We start from the raw sequence: 19964 nt of genomic DNA on the forward strand, positions 1-19964 counted from the left end.
TCACACATTCCAAAGATATACAGGTTTGTAGCTTCTGTAAATTGTCCGTAGTGTATAGGATAAAACTAGTGTATAGGCGATCGATCATCGGCATGGACACGGTGGGCCAAAGGACGTTTCCACACTGTATCCCTAAACTAAGCATAAACTAAACTGCACTTAAGAGGAGTTATATTCCCTGAGATGAAGAGAAAAGGACGATCAGCTATGTTCTGTCCTGCTTCTGATGTGTAAAAGTCTGTAATGAGTGACATTTGGTTTCCAGGTCGGTTGTGAAAGAGTGGCTCCAGTGAATATAGCTCTACCATCCACCTCGTTGACATTGGCTCTTGAAAATGCATGTCACCTTGCCTCCAAATAATCTTTTTGTCCCTTTGTTAATTTAATCAGCAAACAATACGTGTGGCTGTAAAGTATTTCCTATCAACCATGAGGCACAGCATAGGTTTGAAACTGTCATAAAAGCTCTGTAGCTGAAACTGGTGTTGACTTTAATAGATTAGAGCAGCGTATGATTTATATTTTACCCTGCTTATTAAACACCATTATATAATCCTCTAGTGATAAGCAATCAATGGAAGAACATAGCTCTCCACCCCTTTTCTTGTTCTGACCCTGTAGAGGTCACTGTGATGAATATGTGAATAATGGCATTCCTCTGGATCGGTGCAGAATCTAATCACTCCATGTGCGGGGCAAAGCAGTTTTCCCATTCTAGCTTCCAAGATCAGATGAAGGACTGCATCAAACTGTAAGATTAGATTAGAGAGAAAGAGAGAGAGAGAGGGAAATAAGGAAATGTTTGCCTCAGTCATGGTCAGAACCACAAGGTTATGGGCTCTCCTGAGACTGGCCATATAAACTAAATCAACATTCACTGCAGTGTTGAAGGAGCTGGCATGGAGGTGCCCCTCCAGTGCAGTGCTGCCCTGTCAGAGGTTCATTGTTACAATGCTGACGGAGACCTTTGCTGTCAGAGGTCCCTTTCCCCCCATGCAGTGCTGCAGACACAGAGGTCAACTTTGAAATCAGTGCGGCAGTCAGAGGAGTCAACTTTGAAATTAGACACAAGTGCTGGTGCCAACACCCCCCATGGCCTTATTTGAAAAAAAAAAAAAACGATTTCTCCCGGTTCCTGGGAAAATTAACCTTCTCCATTCACTTCCCTTATGCGTCCCTTCCCTCCTTTATGAAGAGGAAAAGATTAGTTAAAACATGAAGAGGAAAAGATTAGTTAAAACATGAAGAGGAAAAGATTAGTTAAAACAAATGTAAGTCCCTTGCAGTCAGAAACAGGCGAATTGATCATGGGGAACAAGGACATGGCAGACCAATTGAATAACTACTTTGGTTCTGTCTTCACTAAGGAAGACATAAATAATCTGCCGGAAATAGCAAGGGACCGGGGGTTAAATGAGATGGAGGAACTGAGTGAAATCCAGGTTAGCCGGGAAGTGGTGTTAGGTAAATTGAATGGATTAAAGGCCGATAAATCCCCAGGGCCAGATAAGTTGCATCCCAGAGTACTTAAGGAAGTAGCCGCAGAAATAGTGGATGCATTAGTGATAATTTTTCAAAACTCTTTAGATTCTGGAGCAGTTCCTGAGGACTGGAGGGTAGCTAATGTAACCCCACTTTTTAAAAAGGGAGGGAGAGAGAAAATGGGGAATTACAGACCAGTTAGTCTAACATCGGTGGTGGGGAAAATTCTGGAGTCAGTTATTAAAGATGGGATAGCAGCACATTTGGAAAGTGGTGAATTCACCGGACAAAGTCAGCATGGATTTATGAAAGGTAAATCATGTCTGACGAAACTTATAGAATTTTTCGAGGATGTAACTAGTAGAGTGGATAAGGGAGAACCAGTGGATGTGTTATATCTGGACTTTCAGAAGGCTTTCGACAAGGTCCCACATAAGAGATTAGTATGCAAACTTAAAGCACATGGTATTGGGGGTTTAGTATTGATGTGGATAGAGAACTGGCTGGCAGACAGGAAGCAAAGAGTAGGAGTAAACGGGTCCTTTTCAGAATGGCAGGCAGTGACTAGTGGGGTACCGCAAGGCTCAGTGCTGGGACCCCAGCTATTTACAATATATATGAATAATCTGGATGAGGGAATTGAATGCAACATCTCCAAGTTGGCGGATGACACGAAGCTGGGGGGCAGTGTTAGCTGTGAGGATGCTAGGAGGCTGCAAGGTGACTAGAATAGGTTGGGTGAGTGGGCAAATGCATGGCAGATGCAGTATAATGTGGATAAATGTGCGGTTATCCACTTTGGTGGCAAAAACAGGAAAGTAGACTATTATCTGAATGGTAGCCGATTAGGAAAAGGGGAGATGCAACAAGACCTGGGTGTCATGGTACACCAGTCATTGAAAGTAGGCATGCAGGTGCAGCAGGCAGTGAAGAAAGCAAATGGTATGTTAGCATTCATAGCAAACGGATTTGAGTATAAGAGCAGGGAGGTTCTACTGCAGTTGTACAGGGTCTTGGTGAGACAACACCTGGAGTATTGCGTACCGTTTTGGTCTCCTAATCTGAGGAAAGACATTCTTGCCGTAGAGGGAGTACAGAGAAGGTTCACCAGACTGATTCCTGGGATGTCAGGACTTTCATATGAAGAAAGACTGGATAGACTCGGCTTGTACACGCTAGAATTTAGAAGATTGAGGGGGGATCTTATAGAAACTTACAACATTCTTAAGGGGTTGGACAGGCTAGATGCAGGAAGATTATTCCCGATGTTGGGGAAGTCCAGAACTAGGGGTCACAGTTTAAGGATAAGAGGGAAGTCTTTTAGGACCGAGATGAGAAAATCATTTTTCACACAGAGTGGTGAATCTGTGGAATTCTCTGCCACAGAAGGTAGTTGAGGCCAGTTCATTGGCTATATTTAAGAGGGAGTTAGATGTGGCCCTTGTGGCTAAAGGGATCAGGGGGTATGGAGAGAAGGCAGGGATGGGATACTGAGTTGGATGATCAGCCATGATCATATTGAATGGCGGTGCAGGCGCGAAGGGCCGAATGGCCTACTCCTGCACCTATTTTCTATGTTTCTATGTCTCTGCTCAGTGGAGAACAATTCCAGCTTCTCAAATCTTTCCATTTAACAGATTTCTCACCCGTTTCTCATCCCGATGGTGTTCCGATAAATAATCTAAGGACCATTCTTTAATTGAGATACTAATAGGCTAGCCCAGATTAAAGCTAAACAAAATTGCCCCCTTTTAAATGTATTTATTATATGGAACATTGAATTTCTGATAACAAAGAACACAAAGTGCTGGAGTACCTCTGCAGATCAGGCAGCATCTCTGGAGAACATGGATAGGTGACATTTCGGGTCGAGACCCTTAATCGTGTAGTTAGTATTAAGCGGAATGCACAAAATGAATTAATGCTCTAAGCTAATTCAATAACAACTTTTAGAAATCGCACAAGATTAGTACTTGAATGGAAAAATCTTGCAAACTATAGGGAATGAGGAATAATTGCTTTTATTTCAATAAACTTGCCACAGTTACTAATTGCTCAATGACAGCACTGTTACTAAAGCAAAATCATTTCATACAGGATATCTGAAATAAAACAAAAACATCCAAGAAATATTCAGTGTGCCAATTGGCACCAGTTCTCTTATGTGTACATTAACGTGAACGTTAACACTTCGGTTCATTATGCAGAAGAAATACAACAAAACGTTTATAGTGAATCAAGTCAAAATGACCCTCCAATCATAATTGCAACTTTGAATCAAATGATTTAATTCGACAATTAACTTAAGGGGACATGTTTGAGGATGATGCTAGATGTCAATTCAGGTGGATGAAATTCAATTCACACCACCATCCACCCAAAACAAAACATTAGACCGAAGTTTACCGTGGGGGAAGGTACCATTGCCAAAAGCACTAGGTCTTAAAAATTACAAATTAAAACACATCTTCACTAGGGAAAATATCCTACCTGCAACCACATTCATCCACCACCATATCATCATAATGGCGCAAAACGACATTCTCATTGTTATCATAATAGAGCATGGAAATGGGGGAGAGCTTAATGGGGACACAGCAGGGTTGTGGGGTTTGCCCGGGGTCAGTGGAATGTACTAGCGTTTGCAGAATGGCGTGGTTGGTACCATTCAGACTCTCACTCAGTGGGTAAGGACACTCCCCATGGCAATAGTTGGCCATATAGCCCTGAGGGGCAATGACCCAATGTTGCCAACCAACATCCTTGAACTGGATATGGAGCCTCCTACGTTTGCAGACACGGCTGAACGCAAGTGGCAGCTGAAAGGAGCTCCTCTTCCTTCTGGACGCTTTGCATTTCTCCCGATTCAGAGTCACCACCAACAGGGAGATGTGCAGATCCTGGGCAATCCTGCTGCAAGCTGGGTGAAGCTCCTGATGATCCCCAATCGAGATGCTGCCTATCTCCAGGAGTGCCCCCTGATTGCTGTGCTGGTGTCTCCATGCTCTGGAGATATGAGTGAGGTTGAAGTAAAGGGAGCCACGCAGTGATTGGAAGGACTGCAGAGCCACAAGCTCCTGCCTGGAGCTGGAGGGCTCCCCCAAACTCCAGATGGATAAAGTGCAGACTGTGGCTACACCAGGGAAGGGATAGGGGTCACCAAGGAGGGAGAGTTCCAGCTGAGCCAGTGTCAGCTCTTCCATGTTTTCCAGCACGGACAAGTTGAAGTAGAGCTGCCTCCGCACACAAGACGAAAGAGACGATTCCAGTTCGGGGTTTGAGTCACCTGATGAAACAGATGGTCAAAGCGCAATTATCAGAACGGCTGGTCAGCGAGATGTGTAGTCTGGGTCCCACAGACCCAATCTGATCTCAAGCCTGGACCTCCCCCCCCCCCCCCCCAACATCTGCGACCCCACTGACTATCTCACATGGACCCTTGGACCCGTGACTTCCCGGATCTTGTAGACCACGACCCCAGTAACCGGCACATTCACCTCAGGAAACAAACATTAGTAACTGGCACACTTGTCTCCAGGAATCGAGACCCTTCTCCCAAACAACCACCAGGTTCAACCCCTCTGAAACACCTTTGTAACGACTGATACTCCCACCCCCAGAAACAAGATCCCCAGCAACTCACACATTAATCCCAGAAACATGATGCCCAGCTACCTGTACCTCCCTCAACGCCACAGCTTTCATTCCATACCACCACAACAATAAAGGGATCTTACCCAAATTAGGGAGATGGCGGAGGGTGTCTCCCTCCACCCCCAGCTCATCCATTCTGCACATGTCCTCTCCAGAATCGACCTCGCTGAGAGATCGGGATCTCCTCTGGAACATCTTCCACAGTCGAACTGGGACAGGCCTTGGATCAGAGGGTTGAGGCCGGCTTGTTAAACCCAAAGCTTTTAAAAAGGCCTTTTCCTGAAGCTGGGGGTCCTGTAGCTCAGACAGGCTGAGGGGGGAAAACAAAATCATAGCTAAACAGATAATGAGGGAACCTCGAGCCATCCCTGACTCCAGCACAAAGCACGAGGTGTGTAATGAAGGACAGTGTGCGCCTAGGCCCAGATCCAGTTACAGTCTGAGATTAGCTTCAACAACTCTGCTGAATGGTGATTTCATCTCTCTCTCACTTTGTCATTAGCATTTCAATTGAGAGTTTTAGGAGCAGCCCCACATACTGGGGAGGAGTTTGAGACTCAGACAGCTTCCTTCCCTCAGCCAAATAGACTTTGTCTCAAATATCCTTGAGACTAGAAGGCTCAAATCAGCTTCCACCAATTCCCACCTGCTGAGAGCATTTAATTGCCACCAAATGTTGGCATTTGCAATTGAAAAGTCTTATCTCCTTCTCCAGACAGTTGTTGATGGTTACTGAATTTGAACTGTGCTGCATGATCCTCAACCCCCAATAAACAATGCCTTAAATCATTAAACAAATTATTGCCAGTTTGAGAATTGAACTACAGGAATTAGTCATGCAGCCTCTAATTTATTACAACATGGCTGTTCTGTATTTTAACTCCAAATGCGTATCTTTATCTGTAATTCTTCAGACCCTAGCCTAACAAAAATAAATAACAAACATTTCCACAGGATGGTTTGGGAGAGTGTTCCCAATTATCACTATCCTTCATGTGATGTCCATTCCTGAACTTCTTGCTTGAATAGGTTATGGGAGCCTTTGCTGTGGACTTCCTCAGTACAATGAATAGTTTCTCTCCAGCCAGTTTTGTCAACTCCTTGAATCATCTTCAGTACCTCAATTATTTCCGTACCTCAAGTACATCTTCAGTACCTCAAATTTCTCTGCTTAAGACAGTTCGGTAAATTACCCCTAGTTCATCGGATGTAACAGTGGGATAACATAGAACTAGTGTACGGGTGATCAATACTCAGAATGGACTTGGTTAGCTGAAGGGCTTGTTTCCACACTGTATCTACAAAATAATCTAAGGAAGTAGCTGTGAGGTACAGTAACAACATTTAAAAGGCATTTGGACAGGCACATGGATAGGAACAATCTAGAGGCATATGGGCCTGGTACAATATAATGGGACTAGAGTGGGTGGGGTGCCCTCGTCAGTAAGGCCGAATTTGAGCCATAGAGCCTGTTTCCATGCTGCATGACTCGATAACTGTGTTACCTCCTGGTAGATTCTGTGTAAACCAGTACCACCTACAGGCTTCTGTCTAAAGTACCACATCCAATAGGAAACACAATTGACATAATACATACATCATCAGTATGGCGTAACAACAGGCCTCTCAGCCCACGGTGTCAATGCGTCCTTATACCTCCGTTATTTCCTTCCAGGGACCTTCCAGGTGACACAGTGTTTCACACGCACCTCCTCTCACCTCATCTACAGCATCCGATGTACATTGGTGGGACAATACAATCACACCGAAGAAGGGTCCCAACCCGCAAACGTCACTTATCCAGAGATGCTGCCTGGCCCGCTGAGTTACTCCAGTATTTTGTGTCTACCATAACCAGGATGTTGCTTGGATTAGAGAATATTACTTTTAAGGTTTGACAAATTTGGATTGTTTTCTCTAGAATGTCAGAGGCCGAGTTGAGACTTTGATTTTTGTAAAGGTAATGTTAGGCATTGATAAATCAGAATCTGTCTCCAGGAGTGGAAATGTTAACTACCAGAGAGCAGAGGTTTAGCGTAAGAGTGGAAACGTTTAAAATGGCAGGTTCTTTTACAAAGAGAGTGGGAAGTAGCTGGAATGTGCTGCCATGGGTGGTGGTGGAAATACATACAATACTGGCATTTAAGAGGATTTTAGATAGACTCATGAATATAGAAACATAGAAACATAGAAAATAGGTGCAGGAGTAGGCCATTCAGCCCTTCGAGCCTGCACCGCCATTCAATATGATCATGGCTGATCATCCAACTCAGTATCCCATCCCTGCCTTCTCTCCATATCCCCTGATTCCTTTAGCCACAAGGGCCACATCTAACTCCCTCTTAAATATAGCCAATGAACTGGCCTCAACTACCTTCTGCGGGAGAGAATTCCTGGTGGCGGCGCGACTCGTTGCAGCGGCTCCTACAGCCTGTCTGTCTTTTTTTTATTTTTTGTCTAGTTAAATGTAGTGTTTGGTGTTTTTTAAATACTGTTTTTTAAATGTGTATATGTGGGGGGCGGGGGGGGGAGGGGGAAACCGTTTAAAATCTCTTCCCTGTCCGAGAGACCCGACCTTTTCCCTGTCGGGTCTCCGTTGTCGTTGGGGCCTAGCACCGTGGAGCGGCCTCCAACCTGAACGACCCGGGGGCTCGGGAGACTGCGGAGCTGCGGACTACTCACCATCGTGGGGCTGGCCGGCCTCGGAACGTGGGGAGCGGTGGTGACTCGCTGCTGCGACTCGACTCCTGGGGCTCGGAGGCTCCAGCAACGCAGCCGCAGTTCCGGTGGACTGGGACATCGGGAGCTCGCGGGTCCGGGGGGAGAGAGAGAGAGACCGCTTCCCGGAGCTCCCGCAACGCGACTTCTCCAGCCCGTGTCGCGGGGTTGGAACGACCCGGAGCGGGGAAGTACATCACCCGGCACGGCTTCATGGCCGTGGGACATTACAGCGCCCGCCGGGGGCTCCAACTTCGCGACTTCTAGACCGGGAGCGGGGCCGTAAATCGCCCCGCACGGCCTAAAATGGCCGTGGGACTTAGCATCACCCGCCTGGGGCTTGGATATCGGGAGAGACATGGAGAACAGGGGAGAGAAAAGACTTTTGCCTTCCATCACAGTGGGTTCACTGTGATGGATGTTTGTGTGAACTTAATTGGGTGTATGTCTGTAGGACATTGTCTTTGTTTGTATGGCTGTGGAAACAAAATTTCGTTTGAGCCTCACTGAGGCTCAAATGACAATAAATGGTATTGTATTGTATAATTCCACAGATTCACCACTCTCTGTGTGAAAAAAGTTTTCCTCATCTCGGTCCTAAAAGATTTCCCCTTTATCCTTAAACTGTGACCCCTTGTTCTGGACTTCCCCAACATCGGGAACAATCTTCCTGCATCTAGCCTGTCCAACCCCTTAAGAATTTTGTAAGTTTCTATAAGATCCCCCCTCAATCTTCTAAATTCTAGCGAGTACAAACCGAGTCTATCCAGTCTTTCTTCATATGAAAGTCCTGCCATCCTAGGAATCAGTCTGGTGAACCTTCTCTGTACTCCCTCTATGGCAAGAATGTCTTTCCTCAGATTAGGAGACCAAAACTGTACGCAATACTCCAGGTGTGGTCTCACCAAGACCCTGTACAACTGCAGTAGAACCTCCCTGCTCCTATACTCAAATCCTTTTGCTAATTAGCATATGCATTGAATGGAGGGATATGGATCATGTGCAGATCCAAAGAGCCAGTTCCTCTACTGTTATATAATCTTTGACATAAAGCAGAACATTCTATTCATCTTTTTACTTTACATACTTCCTTACAACATTGGAAACACATTACGCCCTATTTCCCCACTTATTTTCTGTGCAACATTCCCATCAATTCTCCCCACACTACATACTAGGGCCAATTTATAGCAGCTAATTAGCCTCCCAACGGAAGCATCCAGAGGTGACTCACCCAATCACAGAGAGAGGAAAACAAGTTTCACACAGATACACCCGAGGTAGGTTTCAACGGGTTGCATAGTGAGGAGCTGTTTTACGAGCTAATAATTGGATTGTTTTATCTGGAACGTCAGAGGCTAAGTTGAGTCCTGATAGATTTTTGTAAAGTTAATGATAGGTATTGATAAAGGTAGTCAGAAATTTTCTCCCAGTGGAAATGTGAATTACTAGAGGGCATGCGTTTGCCCTTTGTTTCACCCCTTTGTTTTTTTTTAGCTCTCGGTTAGTTTTAGTGATTTTTGAAATTGAATTCCTAAACCATTCTACTCAATAGTTACACTGCTAAGAATATAGTCTGAACTATGTTTTTTAGGCTAGCAGTTTGAAGTCTGTTTTCTGGAAGGCAAATTAGTGGCAACTTATTTCTCCAAAATTAGAGGAGTACACATTTCAGTCTGTGCGGCCACAAGGCAATCAAAGAGTTAAAATGGTATCAGTTCAGTCGCAATTGTCTGGGGAATACAGACAATTCCTTTCAGCTGCAAACATCATCACCCTTTGAGGTGGTACTCAGTACACTCAGCAGGTGAAAATTGATGTAGTAACTGCAGACAATGAGTCACAGGACATCCAATGTCCCGAATACATTTGGCTGAGCAAAGCTTGCCACTTTGAAGTGTTAATTGCAAAGAGCGTGCTAATTGCAGAGCAAATGCTAAAATCCAAAGATCCTCGAGCAAGCAAGATAGATCACTCGACGAAAAAGACGTAGTACGGTCATGGGCAGATTTATGGGTAATTTTTGGCCCCATTTCCGCAACCGGCTTCCGTCTCTGCACCAAATATCCCATAGCGGAGCAAAGATACTATATAACCATATAACCATATAACAATTACAGCACGGAAACAGGCCATCTCGACCCTTCTAGTCCGTGCCGAACACATAATCTCCCCTAGTCCCATATACCTGCGCATATAACCATATGCGCAGTGCGGAGACGGAAGCCAGTTACGGAAATATCCTCGTAAAAATAAAAGTTCTTTGGTAAAAATCTTCTCCTCATTTTCAGAATTATAATTTATTAACACAAACTGTTCCCCCGCAACGTTGATTACACTACAAGTCGGGTAGGATTACTGAAATGGATGAAAAAAAGGCCCACGTTCCGCACCGTTGCGTACTACACGTCAGCCCATTGCATTTAGCAGGAGTGGCCTATCTTGCTCCGCTATAGGATCTTTGCTAAAATCTCCCATCTACAGAGTTGTTGATGGTGATCCCAGACTGTGCGGTAATTGGGCTACGCTTCACAGCATCCATCATTTTTCTTCTTTGACAGTCTACTTGAGGAATCATTGGGCAGAATGTATCAGTTTTGTTCAGGACAGAGCTACAGCCACTTGCTACAACCTAACAGGTCCAGCAACCTGGGTTTGAGTCCTCTCTTTGTGGAGTCTGCATGTTCTTACTGTGACTGTGCGGTATTTCCTAGGTGCTCTGGTTTTCTATAACAGTCCAAAGACGTGCAAGGTGGTAGGTTGTTAGGCACTGTAAATTGCCCCAGTGATCGAATGAGGGGAAGGGAGGGGGGGGGGGATAGGGTGCAGGGGGAAGTCCATGGAAATGTGTGAAGTATGAAATGGATAGAATTAGTGCAAAAATGAGTGCTTCATGAAAGGCATAGTCTTTCTGGACCTATGGTAAGTTTCCATGCTCTTAGTCTCTGACTGTGCATTTTCCTGCAGGATATTCAGTGCAGTGCACCCCCCGAGTGACTTGGAGTGAAATGTTTTCATTTGCAACAGTCACCCATTCCATCTAGACTGTGTGCATGCCAAGAAGGTTTGAAAAGGGATGAAATGTTGTTTCTTGATGTAGATCCTGAGCCGTTAAGTATCCTGTATCTTTGTACTCCACGAATCCTTCCAGGAACCTATACCAAGATACACATTCATCATTGCTGGATATTCATCTTAGTGAAAGAGGCACTTTAGTCTCTGAAATATGCTGTTCTTCCAGCGTAAGGAGTTGCAGACGACACATTCCAAGATGAAGGATTACGCGCCAAGGGTCGCGCTGAATCGCGGCACGGCAGATTGTAGAGCATCTGTTGGAGAGATAAAGGTAACTTTTCAAGTTAATAACCCTTCTTCAGGCGATCCCAGACCTGAAACATGAATGCTGTTCCTTTTTCCTTAGATGCTGACCGACATGCGGAACATTTCTTGTTTTCTTCTAAATTTCAAGCATCTGAAGTTCAATGTCCACATGTAAAGATGCTCCTTTGTGCACCATTAGAATGGGGCTAATTGGAAATTGGACCAGATGATACAAGCTCTTTCTGTAGGCGGTGGCACAAGATTCTGGTATATCAAAATTGTTTGAATTGGAACGTCAAGTGTGAATCCAAATGGTACCAGTACATATCATGTTCAGCACATGGGAAGCATTCAAATTAAAGCAGCGGCTGTGGGTACTATTCCAAGACTGATCAGTGCATGGTAGACTCGGTGAAGTCCTGTTTGGTGTGTCAGGACTTCAGGCTGTACAGTTCTGGGGTAAATATGAGATGGCCATCTCATTCCTTCCAACGTGTGCATAGTTGGGGGACAGACCCTTCCCTTCTGATTATGGTTAGAAATATTACTGTTCAAGTTGTGTACTTCTGTGGAGCAGATCACACAGACGAGGAGGAATTTGGCTGTCATAAAATGTTTGTAATTCTCTACACTGACGCTTGTGAAATCCAAATCACAAGATAAAAATAGATTGTTGTTGTTTAGCTGTGACAAGGGTTATGGAGCATGTAGGAAAGTAGTGTTGAAATTGAGATCCGCCAGTTTTGCTGAACAGCTCAGAAGGGTCATAATGACTATACACATTTGTTTTTGTTTGCAACTAGCTCAAATGGCAAAGCAGGTCAGCTCGTAATTAAGTGATTGTAAGAGAAAGCAAATGGGTTACATACGAATTAGGAACAGAAGTAAACCACTCAGCTCAAGCCTGCCCCACCATTTAATAAGATCAAGACTGATTGCATTATCAAAGCAAGGACAGGCAGGGAGAGGTTCATGAATATGGGGATAATGAACAGCTGAAGTGTGTTTACTTTAATGCAAGGTGTATTGCGGATAAAGCTGATGAAGCCTGGATCATTCTAGGAATTATAATTTTATGGCCATTACGGAAACTTAGTTTTGAGAGGGACAGGACTGGCAGCCTGGGTTTCGATGTTTCAGATGAGATGGAGAGGGAGGTAAAAGAGGTGGAGGAGTTGCTTTGCTAATCAGGGAGAATGTCACGGCGATACTCGGAGGGTACATCTACTGAGGCATTGTGAGTTGAGCTAAAAAAATTAGAAAGGTTCAATTGTTCTAATGGGATTATATTATAGGCCACTCAATAGCCAGGGGGAGATAGAGTATCAGATATGTAGACAGATTACGGAAGGATGCTGTGGCATTGGGGATGAAGCAGGTTCAGCAGTGACCACACCGACACTCGCAGTAAGGTGAACTTACATAATTTACTCTACATACAGTGGTAAGAAAGTCTAGGACCACACGGAGGCACTGCCCCTCACTGTCAGAGCACATGTGATGACTCTAGCCATCTCGGGCTTGTCCCAGCATCTTAGTCCTGGTCTTTGAAGGAAGAGGCATGGTGACCCAGACTTCTTCCTGCAGTTCACCCTTGCTTTGATAGGAGGTATTGAAATTATTGATTTCTTCCTGGTGGCTCAGCTTTGAGCTTGAAGAGACTGGCAGTCTCTGGATTATCCTGGCGGCCAGTCTATGGCTGTGTGTGTGGACGCTGTCCCTTGGTGTCTGTAATGAGGAAGAGGTTCTGGGATATGAGGCTTGCCCATGCTCCTCTTAGCCTCAGGTAGAGGTTCTTTCCCAGCCTCTCCAGGGCTTATTTCCCAGCCTTTCAAGTCTTGACCACATGGTGGCGCTGGTGGTCTTGGGTTGTTTCCCCAGCGGCTCAAACTTCTTCGAACCTGCGAGTCGGGAGCGTCTCCTTCCTCCTTATCTCATCCCCTCCCTTCTCACCTCTGGTGAGAATGCTGGGCTTTTAGAGGGAGTAGATGACAAGGTTCAAGTGGCCAAGCAATAATAGGACCCAGCTGTTACTAATATTGATGAGGATTGACCTCTCCTGACCTGCCGGGCCCACCTAATCGGCACCGACCAGCAATCTCCCCACACACTATCCTACATCCACTAGGAACAATTTACAATTTTACCAAGACAATTAAACTCCAAACCTGTACGGCTTTGGAGTGTGGGAGGAAACTGAAGCTCCCGGAGAAAACCCACACAGGTCAGGGGGAGAACATACAAACTCTGTACAAACAGCACCCTTGGTTAGGATCGAACCCGGGTCTCTGGCATTGTAAGTCAGCAACTCTACAATTGTGCCAGCCTGCCGCCCTAAGGGGTCAGAGAGACATCTAAGGCAGAGGGCGTTGTCACAATGCAAGAACCACAGGGTAGTTGAAGTGGGTGACTAACTTCCCCAATATTGACAGGATCTTACTCAGGACAAGTGGATAATACGGGGGAAGAATTTGTTAAGTGTTTCCAAAGAGATTTCTTGAAACAGTATGTGGGTAGACCAACTTAAGGAGGGACCTTGTGGTGTGAAACAAGCCTGGCCAGGTGACTTGTGTTGCGGTGGAAGAAGAATTTGCCGATATTGATCACAACTCCACGTTTAAAAAAGACACAAAGTATTGGAGTCTCACCAGGTCATGCACCATTCATTTTAAGATTATTTTGAATAGGGACAGGTCTGGATGTTTGGAGTCAGAAGATGTGGGCGAGATACTAAACAAGTATTTTGCATCTGTATTCTCCGAGGCGAAGGACTTGGAAGACAGCGAGATCGGTGTGGAGAATACAAATATGCCAAGGCAGTTTGAGATGAAGAAGGAGGTGGCACTGAGGCTCTTGAGGAACATTAAGGAATTTTCCAATTTTGCATCAATTTTTCTTTTTGAAAAGAACAGAAGAGAAATGTCAAAATTCTGCTATCAGGTGCAGAAAATACTTTGTAGATTCCGCTGTAAACAATCTAGTTTTAATTTTAAAGCTTTGTCCCCCTTATTCTTAACCCTCCACAAGGTAACTGTACCCAATCTATTAAAATATTTAAGATTTTAATACTACAATTTAAACTATGATGACATGTTACATAAATTATCTCAGCATTCTATAGTTCTAGTGTATGCCTACCAATTTGTATATGGAATGAGCTGCCAGAGGAAGTAGTAGAGACAAGTACAACTATGACATTTAAAAGTGTGAAAGGTAGCCCCTCAAGTCCTTTTTAAATCTTTTCACTCTCACCTATGCCCTTTAATTTTAGACTTGCCTATCCTTAGGGAAAGATTATGGTTGATAACTTTATCTATGCTCTCATGATTTTGTAAAAAATAGAAAGCTGAAACGTTCATTTACAAGATGAGTATCCCAGGACATTATTCTAATTCTTAACTGCAGGATTATAATTTTAAATGCTCTCAGCATAAGGAAACAGGCAGTGCAAGACCACATGCACAGCAAGATCAATAATATTGAAATTTATGTTCAGTTGTAGAACCACAAGGTCCATGCCGAACATGATGCCAAGTTAAACTAATATCCTCTGCCTGCACATGATCCATGCCCATTTCCTGCATATCCATGTGCCTATCAAAAAGCCTCTTGCATGCCACTACCATCAAATTTGATTTTTAACAGATGAATAAAGAGTAGCCAGTTTAGACAAGCCCCATGGCGTTTTTCAAACATTATTATTTCCAATTGTAAATCACAGCATCTCTTGACCTCTTTTCCACTGCTATGATTGTTTTACAACCATGGCATTATTTTAGTCCATGACAGTGCAGCATTTCGCTGTACTAAAACACCAGTCGTTAGTTTTGTGCACAAGATTCTGCTGTATAGCTGTAACTCACATACCCGATTCAGAATTCCTACCACAGAATGAACCAAATCCGACACCTCCAATGCTATGCACAACATATTTATTTCACTAACAACATCAAGTGAATACTCATGGGCAGGGCCGGCCTTCAGCCGATTGGGCCCCGCGCTAATTTTCCGTATTTCATACAGAAATACGAATTCGCCTCGTTTTTTTTTAATCGAACATGGATAAAAACCACTGGACCGGCCATCAGACAAAAACGATTTGTTAACTACTACTGTTAGCACTTGTTAACAGCCAGTAGTTAACGAGTTGTTATACAATGTGTCATCAATGCATTGATCCACATTCCTCAGTAAATGTAATTGTGTTTTGACCAAGTATTAATGACGCCGCGTTCCTTTGGATAAAATTCATGGGACTCCCGTTAGTGTGCAGGGGTCGGTGCGGACTCGGTGGGCCGAAGTGCCTGTTTCCGCACTGTATCTCTCAACTAAGATAATCTATGGAAAGAAAGCAGAGCATCTTTATTGGTTCATTAAGACTTGACGGGGATTTCAAATCTCGCACGAGATACCTTCGCCGTACGATGGTGCAGCGGTAGAGTCGCTGCCTCACAGCACCAGAGACCCCGGTTCCTTCCTGATGACCGGTGTTGTCTGTAGGGAGTTTATACGTTCTTCCTGTGACACGCATTGGTTTTCTCCGAGATCTTCAGTTTCCTCCCACTCTCCAAAGACGTACAGGTTGTAGGTTATGTGGCTTGGTACAAATGTAAATTGTCACTAGTGTGTGTGGGATAGTATTTGTGTGCAGGGATTGTTGGTCGGTGCAGACTCGGTGGGCTGAAGGGCCTGTTTCTGTGCTGTATCACTAAACTAGAACAGATAATCTATGGAAAGAAAGCAGAGCATCTTTATTGGCACGTTATGACTTGACGGGGATTTCAAATCCCGCACTAGATACCTTCAAGAATGGAGCATGCATTTCTATCAGTCATAGAAACAGAAACATAGAAAATAGGTGCAGGAGGAGGCCATTCGGCCCATCGAGCCAGCACTGCCATTCAATATGATCATGGCTGATCATCTAAAATCAGTATCCCCGTTCATGCTTTCTCCCCATATCCCTTGATTCCGTTAGCCCTAAGAGCTAAATCTCTCTTGAAAACATCCAGTGAATTGGCCTCCACTGCCTTCTGTGGCAGAGAATTGCACAGATTCACAAATCTCTGGGTGAAAAGGTTTTTCCTCATTTCAGTCCTAAATGGCCTACCACTTTATTCTTAAACTGTGGCCCCTGTCACAACTGTGGACTCCCCAGTCACTCTGGGTGAAGGCCAGGTGGAGCTGACAATGTTTGCGTCTTCCACTTTAAATAAAAGTCAATTGAATTACAGAATGTTAGAGAAAGAAGTGTATTGATTTCTCTTTCATTAGAAGCACGGTTGACATTTGTTACAAAGAGAAATCAACTTTTATTTCAAGTAATTTAAAAGTCACTTCATTAAATACGGGGACATGAAGTGTGGAGATTGCTTTCTTCACTGCTTTAGTGACACGTCCATGGGCTCCACTGAACAATATAATGAATATCTTCTTCATTTGAACTCAACTGAGCGTTATAACAATATTTACTTAGCGAGATCCTAGATCACCTTGCAAGAAACTCTAGCCATCATGGTTAGAGTGAAAAGCTGCACTTTTTTTTAATTGAGAAGAGCTATCATCTTAGGTATTGATCACAGGTCGCTTTACCCACTCTGGTCTCAGAGCCCGTGATTCCAATCACGGCAGCCTCCTGAATGCAGAGATGTGTGAGTTTACTGAATCCAATGTGACGATACAATTGAGCCTGGTTTAGGTTTTTAGTTCAGTCAATGCCCAAGGCAGACCAAACGTGTTAAACAGAGATTGGTCAGATACTGAGCTTTACACAGTGAGAAATCATGTGAAATAATCACTGAATTTTATTTTAAATGAATGTACCTGCATGTTATACTGTTTAGTTTGGAGATACAGCGCAGATAGTCCATTGAGTTCGCACCGACCAGCGATTTTATTGTTTTCCTATTTGTCCATTTTTGTGTGCCCGATATTTGGCGGCCAATCAACCGCTGTCTCTAAGGGGTTTGCGTCCAATCACCAACCAGCTTGCCTTAATTCCCGTCCAATCAACAAATCGGTGTCCTCCTGTCCAATCAGCCGCTATCTCCAAGGGCATTGTGTCCAATCACATAATGCAGTTTAATGGTAATTAGCAGCTACGGTAAAGGTTGGAAGCCAGCGGAGGTACTGATAGTCAGACGCAAAGATCTTATAGCGGAGACAGTGTATAATCCATAGCACCTTAGTGTACAATTTCATAATATATACTAAATAACAGGACTGACAGACCTTGGTTGGGAACCTGGGGCTCACCAAAATTGTTCCCAATTGGGCCCCGCACCTCCTAAGGCCGGCCCTACTCATGGGAAATAAAAGTGAATTTTAACAGCAGCAACCACATGCCCAATCATCATGATTTCAACAATTGATAAATCATAGAAAAAAAGTAACCAGGATGATCTGAGGGTTGGTTCAACTTGATTACGCAGTGCAATTACAACACTACCTGCCAAATCTGTGACATTTACCATCAAGAACAAAAGGCAGAAGAGGCATGGGAACCTCAACCACAGATTTGCCTGTATGTCGCTCACCATTTCAACTTTGAAGTGCCTCTCCATTCCTTCATTTTACATCCAAATTCAGGAACTCCTTACCAGCATAATTGTAGATGTACATTCTTCGGGAGCAAAGTAGTCCACAAATATGGTGCCTTGCCATCATTTTCTCAGTGCAAATAGGGATGGGTATTAAACATTGAATGCATTCTGTAAAACAAATAACAACATTTGTATTGGAAAAAAGGTCGAGATGCATTTGAGTTTGAAAGGCTTATGTGGACTACGATTAGGTAGAACCAGCATATGCAGCCTATCCTTGCAGAGCCAATTCAAAACAAAAAATTAACAGAAGCTAATATCATTGAGCAATTATTTATTTCTTTTAAAGGGTGGAGTCTTTATATCTTTTCATATGAAAATTACATTCTGTTAATTTTATGGCGACATATTTATCAGGTGACTAGTCTCTAAACGTTTGCACAATGTTTTCTTACCTCATCTGTTGAGAGTGATTGTCATGATTGGTCAAAAGCTTCATTACTGTTGTGTATGCAACCAGCAGGATGGTACAAGGAGAACTAGATGGACCATGGCCTCTCCTCATCTAGTAATTCATATGCACCATTCTCATGGGCAATTACTTATACCTTCCAAAAAGTATAGATTATAAGAGAAGTCATTAATCAAACTTGTTCTGTTGTCATCTCAGAGTTCCAACATTTTTCTAAGTTGTCCTTTTCTGCAATCTTAATTTGCAGACTGTATTTCACTTCTGTGTTTACCGCAATGAATGACATGATTCTATGGATCTTGGGAAAGCTAATTGCAATGTCTTGAGGATAGTGCCCGTTGCAGTTGAGGAGGTACCAAATATCCTATGAAGACAAATAAATCAATAATTCTGCAGTGGCATAGTGGTAAAATTGCTGCCTTATAGCGCCAGAGACCTGGGTTCGATCCTGACCATGGGTGCTGTCTGTTTGGTGTTTGTACATTACCCATGTAACCATGGGGTTTTCTCCGGATGCTCCAGTTTCCTCCCACACAGACGTAGATTTATAGGTTAATTGTCCTCTGTAAAACTGTAAATTGTTCCTAGTGTGTAGGATAGTGCTAGTGTAGGGGGTGATCGCTAGTCGACGTGGACTCGGTGGGCCAAAGGGCCTGTTTCCATGCTTTATCTCTAAAGTAAAGTCTAAAGTAAAGTAACAGGGTCTGATTAAATATATCCTAGGATACTATGGGAAGCTGGAAGAAATTGCAGGTCCTGGCTTAGATATATGAATTATCTTCGACATGGGTGAAATGTAGGAAGATTGGAGGATGGCTAATGTTATGCTTCTATTTAAGAAGGGTTACAATGAAAAACCTGGGAGCTGTAGATTAGTAATCCTAACATCGGTGGTAGGAACGTTACTGGAGGGAATCCTGAGATAAGATATGCATGCACTTGGAAAAAGAACAAGCGTTAATTATGAATAGTTAGCATGGTTTTGTATCTTGAAGATTGTATTTCACAAATTTGATTGAGGTCTTTAATGAAGTAGCCACAGTGGTTGATGAGGGCAGAGCAAGGCCTTTGATAAGGTTCCATATACTAGGCTGTTCTAGAAGATTAGATTGCATGGGATCACATGTTTTAACTTATAACTACCTAAAATTGAAGAATTCAATGTTATACCCTTCTTTGATTACCGTCCCTAAAAAGTCTCAGAAGTGATAAATCTGGCTGTAAATTTTGCTTCAGAGGTGTTTTCTTTTTGTATGTAAAACCCCACTTGAGAACCATGGGGGATTTTAAAATTTTATAGCCAGATTTATCACTTCTGAAACTTTTTAGATGCCAATGGAATCACGAAAAAACACAAATAATGCCTTACTGTTGATGAAATGCAGTGAGCAAACGGCCAATGTTCGCCAAGCACTTTAGTTGTTGTTGTCCCTTCAGCTCTCGCTTCTATCTACCGTAATTTCTCCTCACTTTTGGAATTCTGAAGTAGGATAAATGTCTCTCACGCTTATAACCATATAACCATATAACCATATAACAATTACAGCACGGAAACAGGCCATCTCGACCCCTCTAGTCCGTGCCGAACACATAGTCTCCCCTAGTCCCATATACCTGCGCTCAGACCATAACCCTCCATTCCTTTCCCATCCATATAACTATCCAATTTATTTTTAAATGATAAAAACGAACCTGCCTCCACCACCTTCACTGGAAGCTCATTCCACACAGCTACCACTCTCTGCGTAAAGAAGTTCCCCCTCATGTTACCCCTA

The 19964-nt window shown here is 43.6% G+C and overlaps 1 protein-coding gene across 3 annotated transcripts; it reads right to left on the reverse strand.

The window, feature by feature from the left end:
* Positions 1 to 3484: 3484 nt before the first annotated feature.
* gdf3 (growth differentiation factor 3) lies at positions 3485 to 19616 on the reverse strand. Of its 3 annotated transcripts, none has more exons than XM_033032975.1 (4): positions 19559 to 19616; positions 17775 to 17885; positions 5220 to 5446; positions 3485 to 4768 (listed from the first exon to the last, which is right to left on the reverse strand). In XM_033032975.1, exons 3-4 carry the CDS (start codon positions 5329 to 5331, stop codon positions 3969 to 3971), a joined length of 912 nt encoding a protein of 303 aa, XP_032888866.1. In that variant the 5' UTR covers positions 5332 to 5446; positions 17775 to 17885; positions 19559 to 19616; the 3' UTR covers positions 3485 to 3968. The 3 variants fall into 3 exon arrangements, with proteins under 3 accessions (XP_032888866.1, XP_032888865.1, XP_032888868.1); XM_033032974.1 differs by lacking the exons at positions 5220 to 5446; positions 19559 to 19616 and adding exons at positions 10886 to 11009; positions 18173 to 18623 and having other exon boundaries at positions 17712 to 17885; XM_033032977.1 differs by lacking the exons at positions 17775 to 17885; positions 19559 to 19616 and adding an exon at positions 10886 to 10991.
* Positions 19617 to 19964: the final 348 nt, after the last annotated feature.

The sequence above is a fragment of the Amblyraja radiata genome, chromosome 14 (assembly GCF_010909765.2).
Source record: "Amblyraja radiata isolate CabotCenter1 chromosome 14, sAmbRad1.1.pri, whole genome shotgun sequence".
Lineage (NCBI taxonomy): Eukaryota > Metazoa > Chordata > Chondrichthyes > Rajiformes > Rajidae > Amblyraja > Amblyraja radiata.

What these genes read in the sequence shown, in the direction of transcription:
- gdf3 (XM_033032974.1), bottom strand. Translation starts at nt 17,738, where the DNA reads ATGGAGAGGCACTTCAAAGTTGAAATG. An exon ending in GGCACTTCAAAGTTGAAATG is followed by an intron (nt 11,010 to 17,711) that starts GTGAGCGACATA and finishes ATCTTGGTATAG; the next exon opens with GTTCCTGGAAGGATTCGTGG. An exon ending in ACACAGTCTAGATGGAATGG is followed by an intron (nt 4,769 to 10,885) that starts GTGACTGTTGCA and finishes CTGTTTCATCAG; the next exon opens with GTGACTCAAACCCCGAACTG.